Raw genomic sequence first — 23,055 nt, forward strand, 5'->3', positions numbered from 1 at the left:
ACTATATACTAGTTATGCAACGCTTTCGAGTGGTATACTATGGAATATCCCACGAGTCACTTGTATTTTCTCGGTATACACACGAGCCTTTAGGCGAGTGTGTATGCCAAGAAAATACAAGTGACAAGTGGGATATTCCATAGTATACCACGAGAAAGTGTTGTGTAACTATTTTATACCATGCCATAGAAAATACGCTTACTAAATTTCGTCGAGAATACAGTCGCAGCGCACTATGGGAAGGTTGGGTTGAATACCGTCGAATATACAACGGCTTTCCTGTATTCTGATTGGCTGTATTTTCTATGGCATGGTATAAAATAGGATAGGTGGAGTTCGTCTAAATATAAAGCCGATAACTAACCAGTAAAGTCGTCTTCTAACTTTCGTTGTTTGAATTAGCGAAAGCCTTGGTCTTCTTCAAAAATGACGACCACAAAGCTATCCGAAATTTAAATATTTTTTCCACCGTGCAGCCGCGAACACCTCAAAACCAGAATTCATTTCCGGTTGCCAAACCTTTTTGCATACACCGTCCGTGGGGAAAGGCTCAAGTTTGTCGCCTTTTTTTATTGATCTTACGAGCTCAACACAAAATTGAGAAAAATACCTATTGTTTGTTTGGGTTTTAGATTAGCCAAAAACCAAAATCTCCTAGCAACCGTAAAGATTTTTCCCCGGTTGTTTTATTATTTCGCCGTAACACCAAATGCAAATTAGTTTCGCATCCAGGTGTTATCGGTTCAACAAAGGCTTGGTTACCCATGTGTTGTAAACAACGAAAGTAAATCAAGAAGACGACTTCCAGGTTTAGTTCGTAGTTATATTGGCTTTATCTTTAGATGAACTCCACTTATCCTATAGCTCATGGCTGAAGCTCGGGACTTACTGAAGCAAAACCTTGACAGTGCAAGACAAGAAAAATCAGCTATCGAAGAGATGACAAAAACATTGAATCAAGTTCACTTCGCTAGCACGATCAAATTGAATGTTGGTGGTAAAATATATAAAACAACACTGGATACTCTGCGAAAGGACCCGGATTCAATGCTTTGTGCGATGTTTTCTGGAAGATTCGAGTTAAAAGCAGACGCGGAAGATGGAGCATATTTTATTGACCGAGACGGGAAACTCTTTCGGTAAGTAATTAAATAAAGTGAACCTATTTTTAATGCACTTTCACTTTGAACCTTCGAAAACACTAAAACTCTCTTCAGGTTATTCCTCTTTTTATCTTTAAAAAGGGGCTTAATCATAGAATGCGATCTGAACACGAATACATTTGTTTGGGTCGCCCGTTGCGTGACGACGCAAACATTGCCGTCACGTAGAATACGATTGTGCTGCTCGGTTTTCGTGTCACGCCGACTTACCCCCCCCCCCCCACCCCCCCGGGTCTACAATGATGTAAGCTATAAAAGCGCGGAGGACTTCTCCCCAATCCCTTTCCCACCCGCCTTACCCCCTCGCCTCCTACCATACGATCCATATGACGTATGATAAATAAAAGAACGATAATAATCATACCTCCAAAATAAACATCTATCGAACCACAAGCCCCACTTTTTTTTAACTACTGGATAATTCCTTCTCCCCGTGGTAAACGTCTGGTCATTAAGAAGGCAATTTAATTTTTTCTTTGTGGCAGCACAGGAAAACAATGTCTTTTAGCTTATTTCCCAGTAGGAACAGGGTTGTTATCAAGGTTCTTTTTTAGCCGGTTCAGTTAGAATTTTTTTCCCATTAAGGTACATTTTGAACTACCTTCGCAATGGTGAGCTCCTTTGCAAAGATGACAGAATTAAAGAGGAACTGCTTGTAGAGGCCAAGTTTTATCAAGTTCAAGGAATTATTGATCAACTAGAAGAAGAAATGTCTCCTCTACGTCAAGTTTCCTCTTTGATAATAAATGATGAAAACCATATTTCAGCTCTTATATCATGGTTGCCGCCTAACGTCACCTTGTCTCTGTTGTACCGAGCTTCCACTGATGGATATACACCTGCAGACTTTCATCGCTGCTGTGATAACAAAGGTCCAACTCTTGTGGTGATAAAAAGTGGAGAATGCATCTTCGGTGGCTACACCTCAAAATCCTGGGAATCAGGTATGTAATCAAGGTTTTAAAAGACTGTCAAAATAGCAAGGACACTTTTCAAAGAAAAACCTTCCCAAAAATGAAACAATTTCCAACAACCGTAATGTTCAACGTCTCTTCTATAAAGCTGCAGTTCCAAAGGAATCTTGTGAAGCTGGAATTTTCTAACTTGTAATCAGTCTTTCAAATATTTAAACTTAAGTGGCTATGCGCCTTAGAAACGACCAGTGAATTTCGCTCGAAAAATAGTTTGGGCTGATTTTTATATTATAAGTTAAGGTTACCAAACCATAAATAAAAATGTATTTCTTTGGTTTCAGGATCCTTTCTTTGCGAAAATATTGACTCGCGAAGTTTGGTCGGCTGGCGAAGTCAAAATCGGGCCAAATTTAGCCGTTTCGAAAAGCGCCTCATAATTCCTTTCCGCACCGCGAGTCGGACTAATTTCACTGTTAAAGTAAAGAAAAATACTTACTTATGGACTCTAGCATAATAACGATCGAAATATTTAAAGGTGAAACAACGAAATAATTATTTGAATGTACAGCACTAAACAAACAATAGCGAAGGGACCGATTTTCAGAAAATTATTTCTCGAAAGTGGCACCAGCTCAAAAGTTCTTATACCCTTAAATCAAACACACTAAAGATAAACTTCAAGTGACCAGCAAAAAAGTTTGCGGCCAGTGCGAACTTTCTCTGTAAAAATTCTTTAAAGTTAATGTAATTACCGTTATTTTCTTCAATATGCAAATTACTTACGATTTATTGAAGACATCGATAACTCCATGTTTTAGACTTCTACAAGACACGCCAACCATCCTAAATATAAAAAGACTTATAAGGAACAGTAGAGAGGACAAATGAATGCACAGATAGCCAAAATTATTGAAGTTTACCGGCCACTGAAGAATTGGATTCCGGCAGTTTCGTTTGCGTGACACATCGTACAAGACCTTCGATTCTGGAATGCCAACTGGAATGTTCCGAAGCGACGCTTCAATAGCTCTGTCTCGGCAATTTGAAAATGCTAAAGAATAGTGGCTTCTGACATTGTGCTTCGCCACTGGAAAAGTTACGAATAGAGTTGAAAAGAAACCACAAATTGCCTAGCTTTTTCGTGTTCGTGACACACTAAGTCACGGCTTACAGTAAGCCTCTTACGATATGCCGCTGACCAAACTGACTGATTGTCACAAATGGAAAACAAACGTTGGGACGGACCATTATTTTTGGAAGGGGGGGGGGGGGGGTGGGGAGTATGCAAAATATTCCTTTGCAAACTTGTTTTTCGAAATGCGAACTATGTTTTATTCTACATACCGTGGTTGCAAACAATTTATTTTGTCTTTCTAGGCCCTGCAAATATTTTTTTCAATATTTTTTTTACACACCCTCCTCCAAAAACTTTTATTTTGAAAATAATTACTTTTTAGATGTTTGACTTCTGTTGTTTGGTTGCAAAAAAAGTTTGCATCTTTTGACAGATAGAAAATGCATGGTAAGGGATATTCCGCACAGACGCCTGGGACACTGGAAAGAATTCAATTTAATGTTTATGCTATATTTTTAAGCTAGTATTCAGGTATATATGATTGACATATCAAAATTTCCACACTGGAAAATTATACAGCTACTGAAAGTTCCAGCTTTATACAGTAAATATCGTTGTCAAAATTTCGAAAAAACCTCCACCCCACACCCCCTCCCTGCGCGTCCGAGGTTTAAGATTTCAGAACATACCTACGCTGTTGCTTGTATCTTCGGCAACCAGTGGTACTTCTGGTTCCACTTTGGGGAGCAGCGTGACATTCACTTCAGCTTTATGTTTTTTTATGTTTTTTTTTTCGGCAGAGGGAGCATATTGCTGTTTGAAAAGGTTGTTAAAAATACGTTTTATATTCCTTAGAATCTACAAATTATGTGCCACTGAGTGTTGTGGCATCTACTTTTATAAAAATTTCCCTCTCCAAGTTCCTCGAATAATACTACAAAGTTTAATTAAACCTAGTAGGGTACAATGAAAAGCAAACGCTGTTAAGGAAAGGACCATTGTTTTTTTAGGGAGGAGGTGGAGCGAGGGGGGGGGGGGGAGGAGGTATGAAAAATTTTCCTTTGTAAGTTATTTTTTTTAGTTTATGCAGTCTGCAAGCATTTTTTCGAAGAGCAAACTGTGTTATGCTATACATATCGTGTTTGAAAACAATTTATTTTGTCGTTCTTGGTCCTGCAAACAAAAGTTTCGACTGGTACAAGACACGCCAACCCTTCTGAATATAAAAAGACTCAAGGAACAGTAGAGAAGGCAAATGAATGCAAAAACCAAAATCATTTAAAGTTACCGGCCACTAAAAATTTTCAATTCTTGAAGTTTCGTTTTCGTGACTTAGCGTAACGCCATACTATTGTTTCAGTTTAAAGATGTAGGCAAAAGTGAGCCTCAAATTAACAGTCTAATAGCTAGAAAACTGAAGATGCAACCTGCCTGCACTCCACTGCAAAGATAATAACGACTTCATGTAGATATTCATCCTCAGTTGTCTGACCCTTCGAAAGTTGCGGAATGTTTGTACATGTTGCTGCGTCATCGCTAACTTTCATGTTAAAAACAGGTCAGAGGCTCATTGAAATCGACATCTGGATATAAATCTGGATATTTGGGATCAAAATCAGGCCCGTAACCAGGATTTTGCATGGGGGGGATGCGTATGAGCGCCTCAAGCGCAAAATCGTGAACAACATAACATAGCGGGGTCTGGGGGTATCCTCCCCCAGGAAATTTTGAAAAAAAAAAGGTTATCTGAGACAGCATTTCGTGCGTTTTGAACACAGTTTGTTAGGATAAAGGAAGGTAAAAGTGAAGGTAACAACGACAATAATTCTGGTACATTTTTAAATTCAAATTTTTTCGAAACAGAACCTTGAAAACATAATTTACAATTTATTTAGCCAACAATGACGGCAGTACATAGAAGGAAGACAGGAAAAAGATATGTTTATTCATTTCAGTGTCAAATGGTAATTGCAAAAATCAGCCAGAGTCGGTTTGTTGATCTTTTAGCACTGTGGCAAGCTCCAACCAAGTCTCCTTTCTTTTTGGTTGTGCCTGGGAATATTAATGGTACTTCGAACGGTTCGTCTATGAAGGACATTAGGTAGAATGAATCGTTGAAATTAACCTAGAATCACACAATTTGATCCAAAATATACCACACGAATGTACAAATGGTGGACCTTCAACCAAAAGGAATGTAAATAGTGGAAGTACAGAAATACCATTTCCCTTTATTCATTTATTTTCATATATTTTTTTTCACAATGAGCGGACTTCCGAGGCTCCTGGGGCGTGCGGACGCACCCATCGCACCCCCCCCCCTCCCTACGGCCTTTAAAATAATTATGGCTGAAGTTTGTTCGTTGTTTAAAAGAGGTTTCATTGATTGCGAGCCCTCTTGTGGACGTACGGAACAGGTGTTTTTGTACGAGTGCCGTGATAATATTAGTGTTCATTTGAAAAGTTGTTGCCTGTCACGAAGCATTCTGAAAGAGTACGAGGTAATACTTTAAAGAGCTGGCCTCGATGGTACATCAATTGACGATGTAAAAAAAAGCGTGTCTGTGCTCGCCATCGATATGGATTAGGGAGGTACTGGAAGGCTTCAAGCTTGTCAGTATCCGACACATGGAGGTTCATCCACAAAGGCCAAAGGGCGAGACGTAATCAATGTAACTATGGCAAAGGAAATGCATCAGCTATTCGGGATAGATGTTTCCATTGGCTTACGTAAGAATTACGCGATCATTTGTTTTGATAATGAAATATGATGTACCCTACTAGGTTTAATTAAACTTTGTAGTATTATTCGAGGAACTTGGAGAGGGAAATTTTTATAAAAGTAGATGCCACAACACTCAGTGGCACATAATTTGTAGATCTAGGGAAAATAAAACATAGAGCTGAAGTGAATGTCACGCTGCTTCCCAAAGTGGAACCAGAAGTACCACTGGTTGCCGAAGATACAAACAACAGCGTAGGTATGTTCTGAAATCTTAAACCTCGGACGCGCAGGGAGGGGGTGTCGGGTGGAGGGAACCCCCCAGCATTATTTCGCTGGTATCCATTTATACACCTGGGTGGAGAGAGGCACTATGAAAGTAAAGTGTCTTGCCCAAGAACACAACACAGTGACCCCGGCCAGGGCTCGAACGCGGAACGCTCGCTCCGTAGTCTGGCGCGCTAACCATTAGGCCACCGCGCCTCCCAACCCAGGGTATACCATACCCAAATTTTGGACAAAAAATCTGGCAATGTCAGGTCAGTAACTTGTTAGCACAGATCAGGACAATAGACAAAGCTTCTGATTGGCTAAGAGAAAATTCTCTTGGATTGGCTAATTGCAAATTTCGGTATACGATTCTATAGGAAATCAAATAGGAGATGCATGCAAGGACATTCAAGGAAATTTCTATTTAAAAAATAATCATTGTATACACATGTGTACAATTGATACTTTTATTTTGACCATACCAGTATTCTGACTGCGAGTTTGCGACATGCTTCTTCAAGTTTGTAGTAAATAATTAAGATGGTAAATTTTAAGCTTGGTAATAAATAATGAAGATTGGGCGCTCTAACCAACTGAGCTACGAGAGACTCGTTGGAGCTGGGCCATTTACTAGGTTGATATATGACATGCGTTCTGCGGTATCTGGGAGGCCATGGGTTTGACTCCCGTCAGGGACTCAAAATTGTTCTTTGTCCCATTTTTTTATAATTAAATATTTTAACACTGGGTCAATTTTTTTTTGTATGATTTGTATATTTCACAGGCACATCTCCGTTTGGCATAATTATAGTTACCAGTAAATAAAAACATCTCCTTTGACAAAGCTTCGATGGCATACTTATACATCTTGCTTTCGCTTCTTTTACAGCAGCTAGCTCTTTTAAAGCTAAACCAGACAGCCAATCCTTCCTGTTTACACTGGTTAATCCTTCTGGAAGTGAACCAGTCAAGATAACTTCAAATCCAGGTGCAAGCATAAGGTGTAAGAGTAACTGTGGGCCATCCTTTGGCATCACACATAACTACGACCTTCAAGTGTGGTCATTGGATTTTGGTTTTGGTAAGACTTCAGGTTATCTTTATTTAGGCTATGGCTTTATGTGTCCTGAAGGCGTTAATAAAAGTAAATATTTCACAGGCACATCTCCATTTGATATAAGTGAATTGGAAGTTTTCAAAGTTGATCTGTAAAATTACGTGGAAATTGTTTTAATTAAATAACAAAAATTATACCCCTAAAGTTCAATAATGTGTTAAGCAGTAAAATAATATTTACAATAATAATATTTAAGATTTGTATGGCGCAAATTAGCATATAAATATGATCAAATGGGCCTCACAAATAAAATTGAATTAATACTAAGAAAAAATACTAAATACTTGCTATTTACAATATAATAAATGTACATATGACTAAAAAAGAGAGTAAAAAGCTTAAAATGAAATATATAGATACACTTTCCCAAATAAAAATTTCTTAAGTTTCGATTTAAAACACTGAAAGGAAAAAAAGGAAAAATACAATGTACAATGTTACAATTATTATAACGTAGAAACAGCAGTGAAATCACTTAATGTTTAACAGTTTTGAGCATTTAAACATGACTTTTAACGTAATTAATGTAATGTAATTAATTTTTCAATAAAGCGACAGTTTCAATAGTACTTTTATAAAAGTACTAAGTCTTTAAAAGTTTTCTTGTTGTTTTGTCCTCACTGTGTTTCCACCAACAACGTAACTTCTTGCTGCCATATTAACACTCACACAACCCACAATCCCCAGAATTGCCTTGACAAAAGGGTAACTCTCGAGAAGTCAGCCTTTGATTCACGGCATTCTTATATCAAGTCAATAATAAACTTAGTGTTTCGAGAGGCCCACCAACACAAACTCGGATACATAACAAACCTGTGGAAATTAGTAAACCAAGGTAAAGAGAGTAAAACGCTTGGAGCCGAAAGTTCTTTAAACCGGGTCAGGGGCGGATCTAGGGGGAGGGTGCGCACCCCTCCCTGAGATGACCTGCGGCTCTTAGGCTACGTTTACGCGAGACCGGACCGGAACCGTTCCGAACCGGACCGGATCGGCTTCTGTTTACGTGGAACCGTTTGGAACCTATCCAGGTGTTTACACGGGACCGTTCTGAAACCGGTCCGGAACGGATCCAATACTGGACCTGCAAAATAGCAGGTCTAGGTTTGGATCCGATCCGGACCGGTTCCAGAACGGTCCCGTGTAAACAGAAGGCTTATCCGGCCCGATTTTCGGACCGGATCCGTTTGGAACCGGTCCCGTGTAAACATAGCCTTAGTATTCGCTTTTAAAATTTGTTTACGTCACCAATCAGTTACGCCATACCTAAATGGCGCACCCCCTCCTAAGAAAAATCCCGATGTGCACCCCCTCCTAAGAAAAAACCTGGATCCTCCCCTGCGGATAATATTTTACTAACATTTGACTGACAATTACAAAACGCGTTAAAGTGAACCTGGCTTTAGCAATTGAGAAACAGAGGACTTAAAGTCTGAGTTTTGCATTAGGTAAACAGTGCCACTGAATAGTGGTAATGGTTAACTTGTGATACGTTTCGTTTGAACGTTGTATTTTTTTTAATCATGTTTAACTTAAAGCATGTTTAAATATTTGTGTAAATGGGTTGTATGAAGATAAACATCAAAGAGGTGATAATTAGTGTAACGAAAACGGATGAGAGTCAGGAACTTTAAATATTTAGGTAAGAACAGCGGAAAAATGAACTTTCTAACCTAAATTTGAAAGCTCCTTATTCTCATCTGTGTTTTGTTAGTAGAACGAAACACGGATAAGAGTAGTATAGCTTTCGTTGAAAGCAAGATACAGTGAAGATAACATAAGCCAGTACGCGTGGTTTACACTAACATTTTGCAAATTATAGCAGAGTGTTCGTGTGAGAATTTGATGTAAAATGTACTTAGATAAAAATTGGAATTCAATCAGTTCTGGCAGTCTGTAAAGTAAAATTTAATGGAATGTGGAGGATAACGCGCCTGTAGTCGTCTTTACATGTAAAAGGATAAAAATGTCCTGAAAAGCGTTCAGTTTCGTTTTAATTAACAATTAGACTACGAGCCCGAGTTTTCTATGAGCAAATAGTCAACGAGGCGCAGCCGAGTTGACTATCGCTCATAGAAAACGAGGGCGAGTAGTCTAATTGTTTTAGTAGAAACTCTAAAGGATTGCAGTCCAAAACCTACAATATTGTGCACTTTAAAGACAAAAATCAAGAAAATTTACCGCTTAAAGAGCTACTCTTGCGCGCGACTGTTTTCTATCGGCGAATAGAAATCAGTGGGAGAACCAATCAGATTCGCGGATTTCCATAGAACACAGCTGAGTTTCTACTAATTTATAATACAGTCAACTCTCTCTTAACGGACACCTCTATAGAGCGTTTTCACTCACGTGACCAGGTTTCTCCATTGTCATGGCAACCGACTTTATCCGCCATATTGGTGTTCCATCGAAGCAGAGTTTGAGTAGCGTCACACAACAGTTAGAGCATAATTTACAGTTTTTCGACTACTTTAATGCGCGAAACAACTCATTTACATTAAGATTCTTTGCATTCTCGTCGGCTGTGGCAATAATACGGGGAAAAAGAAGGCCCAGTGGTGAAAAACTGCGTTTTTTCGTGTTCTACGTGTTATTGTCAACCAAGGCAAGTACGTGGAATACCTGACTACGGAAAGAGGAAGATGTATTTCTGCCATATTAAGTAGAGACGATTTAGCTGATGCTATATGTTAGAAAATGACCGAGTTAGCAGCAAGCATTTCGAAGATTGAAGATCTGACACAGTATGTCCGAAGAAAACAAACTGATATCTGTTGGTAAGATATGAGGTGAACCAATCTTTCGCTACTCCACGAAATCCACAATAATCTAGTTTCTCACTCTAGATGTTATGATTTACAGTATCAAAGGCTTTACTGAAATCTTAAAATAATTATACCACAAGAAAGTTTGTTGCAGTCAATTGCATGTTGTATCAAGTCGATGATGCTTAGAATGGCATGATCAGTGGAGTGTTTTCACAGAAACCAAACTGTTTGCAATAAATTACTTTCTTCTTTGCCAAGAGGTATAGTATTCTCTTATGCATCAATTTTTCCAACAGTTTATTGAATATGGACAGAATTATCTAAACTTGTTTGTAAGGCCTAAACTTGTTTATAACACAGGGGTAACTTCAGCTTTTTTTTTTAAATTGCTTGGGACAATTCCAGTAGAATTGAAAAGGAAGCATTTATTGAATATAATTTTTAGTAGTATAGGCTTAGATGTGGCATATTTAGTAGCTCTTAGGATGTTGATTGGTATACTAAAGGGTCCAGTAGACTTGCTGGCATTCAGTTTAATAATTTTATTTTCAATTTCCACAGTTGTTATGGGATATAGAAAGAAATTATCCTGAGATGAAAGTGTGAAATATTGAAGGGGGGATTTATTTACTCTACGAACACTCTTAGCCAAAAAATATCCAATATGAACAAAGAAAGTGTTAAAGCATAATTTTGCCATTGACTTAGGATCATTTTTTTCAGCATCGTCAACAAGTAATTTAGTGGGAGTACATCCAGATCTGCATCTAAGGTTGACAAGTTGTCTTATCCCCTTCCAGTCGACTTTCTTGGAATCAGACTTATTTACATGGAAGTGATTATTTTTATAGTTATTTTTACTCACTTTTAGCAAGTGGTTATGCCCATTCCTAAAAGTTTAAATTTTGAATGATAATAAGTAGGTTTGGTTTTCATATACTTCTTTTAGAATGATAATTGAGTCGCTTAATGCAGTTGTCAATGGTTTGGATTTCATTTTAGATTCACGTTTAGAAAGTTGTTTGATAGGGATATGAACAACAATTATTTCTGAGATTCTAGTGTAAAAGGAATTAAACATATTTACATTAGGATCACTGGATATCTTGAATTAGAGCAGATCCATAAAAATAAAAATCGTCTCATTATTAGATCTTAATATTATTGGGAAGAGAAGAAAATATTTTTTTTTACAATTAGGAAGTTAGGTTGGTAGATGATCAGTAAGATCATAAACAAGATTTCCACTTAAGGGGGGGTGGTTCTGAGTGGTCAGTAATTCGGGTGGGTTGTAAAATGTGTGGTTGAAAACTAGAGGACCCCTAAGGTATTTAAAAAGTTTTCTGTATCTGCGTGAGAATCCATTTTAAGGAGGTCTAGATTGAAATCTCCCTATAATTCCTATGAATCCTGTCAACTGTACAGTTAAGATTATCCATAAAGATTTGTATATAACCATTTGGGTGCAGATAAATCACACTACAGATCATGTTTCTTTGAGATCCATTTTGCATTTCTACACATAGATCCTCAAAGTCATCTGTTGTTTTTGTGAGTTCAGGACTAGTTGTAAATAACTGAATGATCTGCCTTGATACAAAAACCAACTCCTCCAGCATTTGAAAGACTGGGTTGGAAAGTAAAGGAATAACCTGGTATTTAAACATTAGGCAAACAATTTAGGTCAACTTTTAGCTTAATCCCAGGAAGGCAAATATATTAACTCAGACAACATTTGCTGCAAATTATCGAAGTTGGCTGACAAGTTGTTGATATGTTTCTGCTCCTTGAAACAATAGAAACAGAGAAAGGGCGAAATTATCAAACTTAAAGCCACAACATGAAAGTTTTTCCTTTATTCCTATTTTGATTCCATGCCTCGATGTAAAACGGAACTCTTGTGATATGCAGCCACATTTGCCTTGTCCCGCCATATCATTTTGCTCGGTTATTATCGAAAGCGTAACATTTGAATCGTTCATTCTTTGTGAATGCCTAACCTTTCCGAGAACAATGAACTTTTTGCCTATTTTATACTCTTTAACACTATTTACAAACCCTGAATAAGTTGATTATACGCCTGTGTGAACTTCTGAAAGATTGGTCCTTACTGTAATAGCCGGTTTCTAGCACTCAAAACGACAGCAAATCCATAGATAATTTCGACAGGAGGCAAGCATTCTGGATCGTATGTTTTATCCGGAATTATTACAGGATCCATTCCAACACAAGAAATCTGATCAGAGTAGGTTTCTTCACGTGGGGGATCGAGGTTGTTCACATAATCCGAGAGGGAATATACCGCCATGATGGAAAAGTGGAACACCAATATGGCGTCTCAAATTTCCCGCGAAAAATGTGACGTCACGTGAAAACGCTCTATAAGACGGACAACTCTTTAAGACGGACACCTGGTGTTGGTCCCGTCCCTGCCGTTTTTCATTCATTTTATTGTAATTAAAAAACTCATTAATAATTCATAAAGAAAATACAAAAGAAATTAATGTTTAATGAGTGTCTTTATATCTGATAAAGACACGGCTAAACTTTACGTCCAAGTTTATAGGCCAAAATAACCCCAAATCTAAATATTAGTGCAAGAATGAGTTGATCTACATCAGAAGATTTTTAAGCCGTTCAATAAATTCGCAGTTCGTGTTTTATCAAGTCTAAAACACTCGGCTGCGCCTCGTGTTTTAAACATGATAAAACACTGCTGCTCATTTATTAAACATTACCTAAACTCCGTAGACGGACAGACGGACACCTCTCTAAGACGGACAGTTAAAGCCGGTCCTGACGGTGTCCGTTTTAGAGAGAGTTGACTGTATTTAACATCCATTTGTCTGAAAGACAGAGCCTGGTCTGCGACTGCGCGTTTTCAAGAAACTTTCTGCAGTAAACTTTCAAAAATCGTGACAAGCGCGGAAAATGTTTCGACCATACAAATACGGGATTTTGCGCCATTTAAGGTGGCCCGCGGTTAATTCCGGGAGCGAAGGTACTATTTTTTAAATCGAATTTTGGGGATGAAAACCGTAACCGATTTCTCCGATTTTTGGTAGTCGTAAAAACAAATGTTTAAATTTAATAACAACGAAATAGGCTGGGTAGAAATTGCTGCACAGTTGACTGTTAGATTTTAGCTTAAAAATATTATGCTGGTGTATTTTTGCCAGTTGTTACAACAACGCTTGTGTAATATTTTGATTGCATTGATTATTTGAAAGCTTAATACCAGCTAAAACAATGCTGAAAATTCTGAAAAGATCGGAAACTCCTAGCAAAAGTAGCCTGCGAGCAGGCTCACGTTGGGGCACGCGCTCGCTGTCGCGGCTTCGCCGCTCTCGTGTACCTCTCGTGCGTGCCCCAAGGTGAGCCTGCTCGCAGGCTATAGCAAAAGTTATAAGCAATTAAAACGGAAGATGTTTACGGTGCGTAAAGTGTATTTTTAAAATATTCATTGTTTTTCGAACTACAAAAAAACTACCGATTTTTTTTCTTTTATTTTTAAGTATGAGAAAATCCAGCATGTACACAAACGGCCTTATCTAGTTTCGTGTGTGTAGACTGGATTCAACTCGCCGAATTTAGTACGTGAAGATGGCTACCTCTCGTCTTCCATTTTGAAGCGCTTTGGAAACCCTTGTGTTCCAGTAAATTATTCAAACTTGCCGCATTTCCAAGATTTTTTAGTACCTTGAAATAAACGGGCGTTCATTTCCAGGTGCTAAATAATCTTGAGAATGCAGCATGTTTGAATAATTTACTGTTAGTTGAGGGGTTTCCAAAGCGCTTTAAACTGAAGGACGAGAGGTAGCTATCTTGAAGAGCCAAATTTGACGAGTTTCATCGAGACTTCACGCTCCAAACTAGATGAGGGCGTTTGCTTATATGTTGGATTTTTGTATACTAAAAATTAAAAGAAAAAAAATCGGTCGATTTTTTTTAATTCGAAAAAGATTGAATTTTCGCACCGTAAACCACTTATGCTTCATTTGATTATAACTTTAGCGGAGAATATCAGATCGTTTCAGATTTTTCAGCAACTTTTTAGGAGGTATTGTGCTTTCAAATGACAGAAGTGATCTTAGCATTAATTAAGCATTGTTGCAATAGCTGGCGAAAATATCCAATTACAATATTTTTATGCGAAAAATAAACAGTCAACTGTGCAGCAATTTCTACCCAGCCGATTTAGTTGAAACTTGCTCACATGAAACCTAGGCTTACTTGAAGTAATTGACCTTAATAAGAAAAAAATCTATCTTCGCGTTTTGAAAATATTCGCATATTTTCGAAAAAAAGGTTTTCCATAAAGTGCTTATTTCTCGCGATTGTTTATATTTTGGGCTTTAAAAGGTAAAGCTTTATAAAATTTGAACATTTTTTATTACGACTACCAAAAATCAAAGAAATCGGTTACGGTTTTCATCCCCAAAATTCGATTTAAAAAATAGCACCTTCGCTCCCGGAATTAGCCGCGGGCCACCTTAAGCTCACAGGAAATTCGAATGGCGGCAAAAACCGCATTCTACGTTTATATAGAATCTTGTTGAAGCCGTGAATTCTGGCCTGCCGCAATAACGGAAAACTCTACGCAAAACGTCCGGTGCGCAAACAATGTCCATTTTCTCGTCTACTACAATTACACGCATGTCATGAGTGAATCTCTTGTGGCAACCCTCAAAAGACACTTTGCTGGGTAAAAACTTTACATGTAACACCCAAATTAAAGTATTCAATTTATATCCCTAGACAAGACGAGAAGCATCCCCTCCCCTTTCACATGGGAGATACACTGGGATTTTTCCTCTGTTTGAAAGGGTTGGTGCATGTGGCCTGGTGCGAGATGGAATCGTAAAGCCGACCGCTGGTTAGATGGATCGAGACTCCGGCATTCAGTTTTACTTTTGGGTTGCACAGCCGGAAGTAAGACAAGTAATGTTCAGCTTCTGTTGAATCACTGATTCACTGGTATGGCTGCTAAACAAGAACAACAGTTAAGCTTATTTGAATTGGCTAGTGCCAAATTGTCCGATGCACAGAGGCTTATGGCAGAAGCTCGCGAATTACTAAAGCAAGACTTCAACAATGCAAGACAGGAAAAAGCGGCTATCGAAGAGATCACAAAAACATTGAATCAAGTCCACTTCGCTAGCACCATCGTGTTGAATGTTGGTGGTAAGATTTATAAAACAACACTGGATACTCTGCGAAAAGATCCGGATTCAATGCTTTGTGCGATGTTTTCTGGAAGGTTCGAGTTAAAAGCGGACGAGAAAGATGGAGCATATTTTATCGATCGGGATGGAAAACTCTTCCGGTAAGTATTCACTGCGCTTTCACTTTGAACCTGCGAAAGCAAGAAAACTCTCGCCTGATCATTTCCTCTTTTTCTTTTTGAAATGTATCTGCAATATAATGGATAAATTAACTGAATTATCTATATTTATTCGTGAATGCTCTGAACATGAATAAATTTGTTTTCGTTGCTTAGGTCGTCACGCAACGGCGAAAGAGATGCGTGACGACCTATTTAAAGCGCCGATAGGCTCCTGGCGCCGTCGCGCCGAAAACGAGTGTGCCTGTTTGCGATCTGTGAACGAACGTTACTTCGTGTCGCCCGACTGCATGGGCCAGGTAAGCACGAAGGACGCCAACCTCCATCCCAGGATGCAGAGTCACTTTTCTTCCTGCCCCGAAAAGTAGAGCGACCCTATATCTCCAGCGATGCTGAGTTATGCAACTATTAATGTCAAGCCCCAGGGTGGGGGGGGGGGGGGCAGACCCAGGGGATTTTGACATTTGTTGGAAGCCAGAGTCGAATTCCCCACCCCTGGGCACCTAGTGAATGTCAAATTTCACATATCCTCTCTTAAATGTCTAACCAAGCAGACCATTTTAAATGTCAAAATCCCTACCCTGGGAGAGCTTCACGATGTCAAATTCCCGTGGGTTGCCCCCCCCCCCACCCTGGGGCTTAACATTGATAGGTGCATTACTAAATGCAAACCGGAAAAACCCTCAAAAAGCCTTATCCATTCAGCGTCGTAAAATATTCGGTAAGACGTCCATGGAGACCTTCACGAAAATACCAGTGTTATTCTGGTAGCTTTTGTACGGTTCCGAAAGTCCCTGTAGTTCATGTAACTGGTATAGTAAGTTAGTTAAAAAAAAAAAACCTGTGTGGATAGGATGCTAGTCCATGGCAGGTTCCCACTCCCCCCTCTGCCTCACTATTTTGTCAGTGGACCTAACAGTTCGCTCCTAAGTGGAAAGAGGCCTAAGAACAGAACACTTTGACTCTGGTCACGGTGATGGATCGGAATTACTCAAATTACCTGGAAGCGCCATATCCGTGACAGATATCATAGACATATGTCAATCTTGCACTCTAAACCCCAGAATACATATTTAGGATGTCTTACCAATCTCTGTCCCACCCTCCTCCCCCCCCCCCAAAAAAAAAACAAAAAAAAAAAACAAAAATAATCCCCATTCCCAAAACATCATACCCAAAAAACATCCATCGTCCCCCCCGTTTTTTTATTATAATTAAAAATTAATTAATTAATTAATTTGGCAACACAGAAAAACGGTGTCTTTTCCCTTCCCCAAAGGGAGCAGGGTTGTTTTAAGGGTTCCTTTCTAGCTGCTTCATTTGGATTTCTTTACAGTATTTTTGTCCATACAGGTACATTTTGAACTACCTCCGCAATGGTGAGCTTCCTCCTTGCAAAGATGACAGACTTAAAGAAGAACTGCTTCTAGAGGCCAAGTTTTATCAAGTTCAAGGGATTATTAATCAACTGGAAGAAGAAACGGCTATGTCTCCTCTTCTTCAATTCCCCTCTTTGATAATAAATGATGAAAACCATCTTTCAGCTCTTATGTCCTGGTTGCCGCCTAACGCTACCTGTTCTCTGTTGTTCCGAGCTTCTGCTGACGGAAAAACTCCTGCGGACTTTCATCGCTGTTGTGATAACAAAGGTCCTACTCTTGTGGTGATAAAAAGTGGAAATTACATCTGTGGTGGCTACACCTCGAAATCCTGGGAATCAGGTATGCAAGCGAGGCTTTAAAAAAAATGTCAAAATACCACGGACGCTTTTCAATGACAAACGTTCCCAAAAATGAAATACCGTAAAATTTCGCTTTTAAGCGCCCGCCCGTCCTCGCTTATGAGACCCCCGGTTATAAGCCCATCTACCTGTAGACAAAAGATACATCCGATTATAAGCTCTCCCCGGATATAAGCCCCCTCTCACAATATTGTTCCAACTATTGCAATGAATTTGATTTATTATGAGTCTTTAAAGCTTAATACAAAACCAGTCAATAAAAAACGTATTTCGATCAACGCTGCTTTAGCTTATTTCGAAACGTTTTCTTTATTCCGCTTATATAAGCCCCACCCCCCCCCCCCGAATATTAGCCCTCCCGTTTTTAAGCGTATCTAAAACCCCTTACGAAGTTGTATAAGTCTAGTCAAGTCCCTGACCTCTCCCTTCCGCGCGCCCTATAAAGGGGTTGAACCCATTCTCGACCCCAGAGCTCTTCTCTTTTGCGCATGACTGACGGCGTCAGTCACGTGCAAAAGACAATAGCTCTGGGGTCGAGAATGGGGTTGAACCCAGGCGGAAAAGTCCAGGATAACTTGCATGCGCATGCTCAGAACGAACCAATCAGAAGCGAGGACGCGCGCGCTAGGGTTAAAAATGCTCGCTTAGCGCGCGAATAAATGCGAGAAAAAAACTGTGCTTAATTGCGTCCAAAGCCAATTCAATAAACAGCTACAAATACTAGGAATAGTTGACGTTTTGGCCGTTTGCTTACACTGACTGGCAAGCTAGGCTTTTTTAAAGTTATTCCAGTGACCCTGCTTTAGTACACGGTCGCGTAGTTGAACTCCTCATCTGTGCGCGCGCGTTTTCAAAAGTGCTGCCAAATATGGTTTTCCCCCGATTTCGGCGGAAAAACTGGCGCATGCGCATGCAAGTTATCCTGGACTCTCTCTTCTCGCGAAGATTGAGAATAAACGTTATTGAAAGTGCCAAAATAAGTTCATTACAAACGAAACGTTTCGGGCTGAGCCCTTCATCAGTGGTAAAAATAAAACGATAAATAAATTGATAAGAGAGAATTTTAAAGTCATGTAAAGTTGGTCTCTAGCACGCGCGCGCGCGCGCGAGAACCTCAATAAAAACGAAAGTCTAAGTTTAGGCCGCGCGGTTTGCAGTTCCCAAGTTGAAAAATTAAACGCATCTCCTGCCTCTTTCTTTGCTTGTGACCGCCGCAGAGCTTGGCGCCGCGAACCTGTGCGTCGGCTGAGCTGTGTCCGGTTGATCTGAAATGCTCTGCGACGTGGAGGCCAGGTGCACTCTTGGTGATGCTTCTTAGATGTTCGCCAAAACGTTCCCTTAGAGTGCGCCCAGTTTCGCCGATATAAATGGCAGGGCATCGACGGCAGGAGATGCAGTAAATAAGTCCCGAGGACGAACAAGTGAACGACTCCCGGATGTTAATAGATTGTTTTGGGCCCTGAATGTCGGTGTTACTAGAGATGTGGTCACAAGTGCGACAGCGGGAGTTTCCACAAGGGTAAGACCCTGCGCGTGTGGTAGCTTGTTTGGAGGCTGTGTGTACCAGTGTTGAACGCAAGTTTCTATCCCCGGCGGAACGCGACCATCGGCGGTTGAGGGAAAATGTAGTAGTCGCAGAGTCGTCAGTGACTACCTTGAAGTTGTCTAGCAGGATTTGCTTGATTCTGTTGTTCAGAGGGTGGTATGTGAGAAGCAAGGGAATCCTGTTCACGTTTCCCTCCGTTGACATGTTCTTTCTGAGGGCGTCGGTCTGGGATAGATGTTTTATCTTCTCGAGGTCTTGTTGGAGGGTGTGTGGATTGTAGCCACGCCTTTCAAAGAAAGAGGCCATCTCATGGGCTTGGCTGTAGAAGTCGGCGTTGTCGGAACAGAGGCGTCGTAGGCGTAAAAACTGACTGTACGGGAGGCTTTCTTTGCAGTGGCGGGGATGCAATGAGTCGTGATGAAGATAGCTGTGGGTATCAGTGGCTTTGTAGTGAATGGAGGTTGAGAGACGTTCACCAGAAATGTGCAATTTGATATCTAGGAAAGGTAACTCGGTTGCGGAGATTGTATGTGTAAATTGCAGAGCGGGATGAAAGTTAGAGACAACGCAATGTATTCCTCAAGTGTCACGCGGCTACAACAAGTGACTCCTACCACATCGTCGATGTATCGCTTATGGAGCTGAGGTACAAAGCCGGTGTTCCGTTGGCTGATTTGGTCTTCCACATAGCCTACGAATAGACATGCGTAGTTTGGGCCCATTTTGCTGCCCATGGCGACTCCTCCCACCTGATGGTAAAATTCATCGTAAATTTCTCTCTTCTCGCGCCTGGGTTCAACCTCTTTAAAGGGCGCGCGGAAGAGAGAGTTCAGGGACTAGACTAGTATAAGCCCGGCGCTTATAAGCGGAATTCTACGGTAATTTCGAACAACCGTGAAGTTATACGTCTCTTCTATAAAAGCTGGTTCCAAAGTAATCTTTTATACGTTAGTGTCCTTTGTGAAACTGGAATTTTCTAATTTGTAATCAGTCTTCTCTAACATTTCAACTAAAATTAAAACCCCTTTTCACCCGCTATCTAACACCAGGAGCCATTGCTAGACTCATCAACGCCATCCGTCCTTCTGAAAATTACTTTCTCGCTGAACTCTAAGCCACAGATACGACAAACGTCGGGAGAAAAGATTACTTTGGCCTCTTATTCTACTGCTTATTCCTGCCTTTCCAAATACTGATCTCGCAGGAAATCAGGACAGTAGACAAGGGTTCTGATTCCCTCATTACGAATTTGTGTATACAATAGTAAATCAAATAATTACATATCGGGGGGGGGGGGGGGAGCAACTTCCCATACATTCTCTTATATGAAATCTGAGCGATGCTCTCACAACTTGCAAAGCAATCATCGGGGCGGTAGTCAGCAGATGTCTCTAAGGCGCATGTGCAGCTCCTTTCTTTGTCAACTTGCCAAAACAATAACAACATGGGACCAGTGGGAGAGTTCGATTATTTTTTTTAATAGTAGTAAAAAAAAGGTTTTCTAAGTTTTGCCTTTAAAGCAGCGAAAATTTCTCCGGAAAGGTTCTTGGTGTCAATATGTCGTGTTTGTTATGAAATAAAACCATCACGGAAATGGTAATGAAAACGTGGCGATCGAATATTCCCGCGCGGAGCTATTGTTCTTGCTCTATTGTTTCGAGGCGGTTTGTTGACTTGGTCGTTCTTTGTTTTACCTCATTGACAATCCCCATGTGGGCCAGTTGAAAATCGTGGTACAATCATTTGCATTTCAACACTAAAAAGGAGCACGGCATCACAAGATTCTGCGTTCTTATAACTACACGACGATGGCGAAATTTTCGAATAAACACACTGCTTTAAGATTTTTAGTTAAGAGAATTGAACCCCTTTATAATAAGTGATTCCACGGCATAGTGACGTGATTGACATAGCTTCCATTTCGCGGGAAAAGATTGCCTGTTGCATCATCGTCCAAAAACCGCTGACTACATCGTGAATTGATCGCGTTGCAAGTTGTGGGAGCATCGCTACTCGGTCCCAGACCTCGTTCCTACCCCCCCCCCCCCCCCTGTTATATATACTTAAAAGAAAAAAAAGAAAAGAAAGCATACAATGCGTACTTTGATCTTGACCATACCATTATGCTGATTTCGCTTAATTTCTGTCCTACTTAGCTTGCTGACTGTTAGTTGGCGACATGCTCCTTAACATTTTCTATATTTATTGTCACAGCTTAAAACAAAGTACAAAGCACACCAGGTCAATTTCTTTTATAATAGCTAAATAAAAACATCTCCTTTGATAAAGGCTTTGATGAAATACTTATACTTGTAGTAATTGTTTCTTTTACTCAGCTAGTTCTTGGAAAATCGTAGCAGACAGCCAATCCTTCCTGTTTACACTGATTAATCCTTCTGGAAGTCAACCAGTCAAGATACGTCCAAATCCAGGTGCAAGCATAAGGTGTAAGAGTAACTGTGGACCATCCTTTGGCATCAAACAATACTACGACCTTCAAGTGTGGTCATCGGATTTTAGTTTTGGTAAGACTTCAGGTTATCTTTATTTAGGCCATGGCTTTACGTGTCCTGAAGGTGTTGATAAGAGTAGTTATTTCACAGGCACATTTCCATTTGATATAAGTGAATTGGAAGTTTTCAAAGTTAACCTGTAGAATTACTCTGAAATTGTTTTAATTAACCCTTTGGCGCCGGGATTTTCTTTGAAAAAAAGCCCTTTTTTGCACAGTTTTGACATTTTCTAGTCAAATATGAGCTGAATCTGCTCCAAACTACTGGATGCAGTTCAAGAAATCTCGAGAAAGCGTCATCCAAAAAGGAAATTCTTGCCATTGAGGAGCCAACGGTGGTTGAGGCAAATTTTCCTCCGAGTTTTTCATTCAAATTTCTAAGCATTTTTGTAAGTATTTCAAGCTCAATTGACCCAATCACTCTAATCTGGGTATCATTAGAAAGATCAGTTTTCCTCCTGTAGAGCTTGAGTGTAAATGACGCCTTATTTTGATCAAAGATAATGACGTCAGAAGTGGAACAAAGGGCAACGTTCGTCACGGCCGGTTTTGACCTGAACCGGTGCCAATGGGTTGAAGAAGAAAAATTATATCGCCAAAGTTCAATAATTTGTTGTAAAAGGAAAAAATACAATGTAGAATGTTACAATAACGTCGCAACGGGAGTGAAGTCACTTAATGTTTAACAGTTAAGCATTTAAACATGACCTGTAACGTAATTTGGATAAGAAAGAAGGTACAAACCTTGACCCCCTCGCAATTTTAGGCCCTGTCCACACTAACCCGGGTAAATTTGAAAACGCATCTTTTTTTTCCTCCGGTTAGGCCAACCGTACACACTGAAACGGCATTTCGTTCACCGAAAACGGTACTTTTCAAAAACGCTCTCCAAAGTGGGTAAATTTAAAAACGCCGGCTAGGTGGTGTAGTGTGGGCGTGAAATCGGGTCTTTTTTGAAATCGCTGACGTCAAATGGTCATGTGATCTCTGTCAAAACAAAAGGTTTTTAGCTTAACAATAGCTCTGAGCATGCGTTGTAACTCTGCGTGCGATGAAGCGTATCATTTTCAAAATAACCCGGGTTAATGTGGACGGAAAACACTTAAACGGTGTTTTCAAATTTCTCCGTTTTCAATTTTACCCGGGTTAATGTGGACAGGGCCTTGAAAACGGGTGTTTTATTGTAGGTCTGTATGCTAGCGTGAACATTAACTTGCGTTTATACGATAAAAACACGTTGTGCACAAATGGATCTTACACATAGTCTTCTATTGCACTTTTTAGCCATGATTTGCATTTCTCTGTTTTGACAGTACTGCAGTGTAAGCATCGAGAGATTTTACAGGTACTGTTGTGCAGTAATTTTTTTCAATAAAGAAACAGTTTAGTAATTTGTAAAAGTAAAAAGTCTTTAAAAGTGTTCTTTTTGTTTTGTCCTTACTATATTTCCACCAAAATCAGACGTAACTCCTTGCTCCCATATTAACACTCGCACAACCCACAGTCCCCTGCATTGCTCTGATAAAATGGTAACACTCGAGAAGTCAGCTGTTTTAATCTAATTAAACCGACCCTTGATTCACCATACATACAACTAGGTTAATAATAAACTTAGTGTTTTCAGTGGCCCACCAACACAAACTCGAAAACAACACAACATTCACAAATAAGTAAACCAGGATAAAACGAGCAAATGTTTGGAACCGAAAGTTCTTCAACTGGGTAATATTTTACTAACACTCGTCTGTCAATTACAAAACGCGTTTAGGTGAACCAGGTTTTAACATTGAGAATCGGAGGACTAAAAAGCTGACTTTTGCATTTAGTTAAAAGTGCCACTGACTGGTAGTTACAGCTTTTCTTATCTAACAACATACCAAAGAGAA

The 23,055-nt window shown here is 39.8% G+C and overlaps 1 protein-coding gene across 1 annotated transcript; it reads left to right on the forward strand.

The window, feature by feature from the left end:
- The first annotated feature begins 735 nt into the window (after positions 1 to 735).
- On the forward strand, positions 736 to 21,313 carry LOC144639087 (uncharacterized). Its single transcript, XM_078498345.1, has 7 exons — positions 736 to 1,139; positions 1,749 to 2,107; positions 7,034 to 7,353; positions 14,785 to 14,902; positions 14,995 to 15,352; positions 16,724 to 17,091; positions 20,994 to 21,313. Exons 1-7 carry the CDS (start codon positions 868 to 870, stop codon positions 21,311 to 21,313), a joined length of 2,115 nt encoding a protein of 704 aa, XP_078354471.1. The 5' UTR covers positions 736 to 867.
- The last annotated feature ends 1,742 nt before the right edge of the window (positions 21,314 to 23,055 follow it).

This window comes from Oculina patagonica, chromosome 14 (assembly GCF_052425735.1).
Source record: "Oculina patagonica isolate OP01 chromosome 14, crgOcupat, whole genome shotgun sequence".
In the NCBI taxonomy this organism is placed as follows: domain Eukaryota; kingdom Metazoa; phylum Cnidaria; class Anthozoa; order Scleractinia; family Oculinidae; genus Oculina; species Oculina patagonica.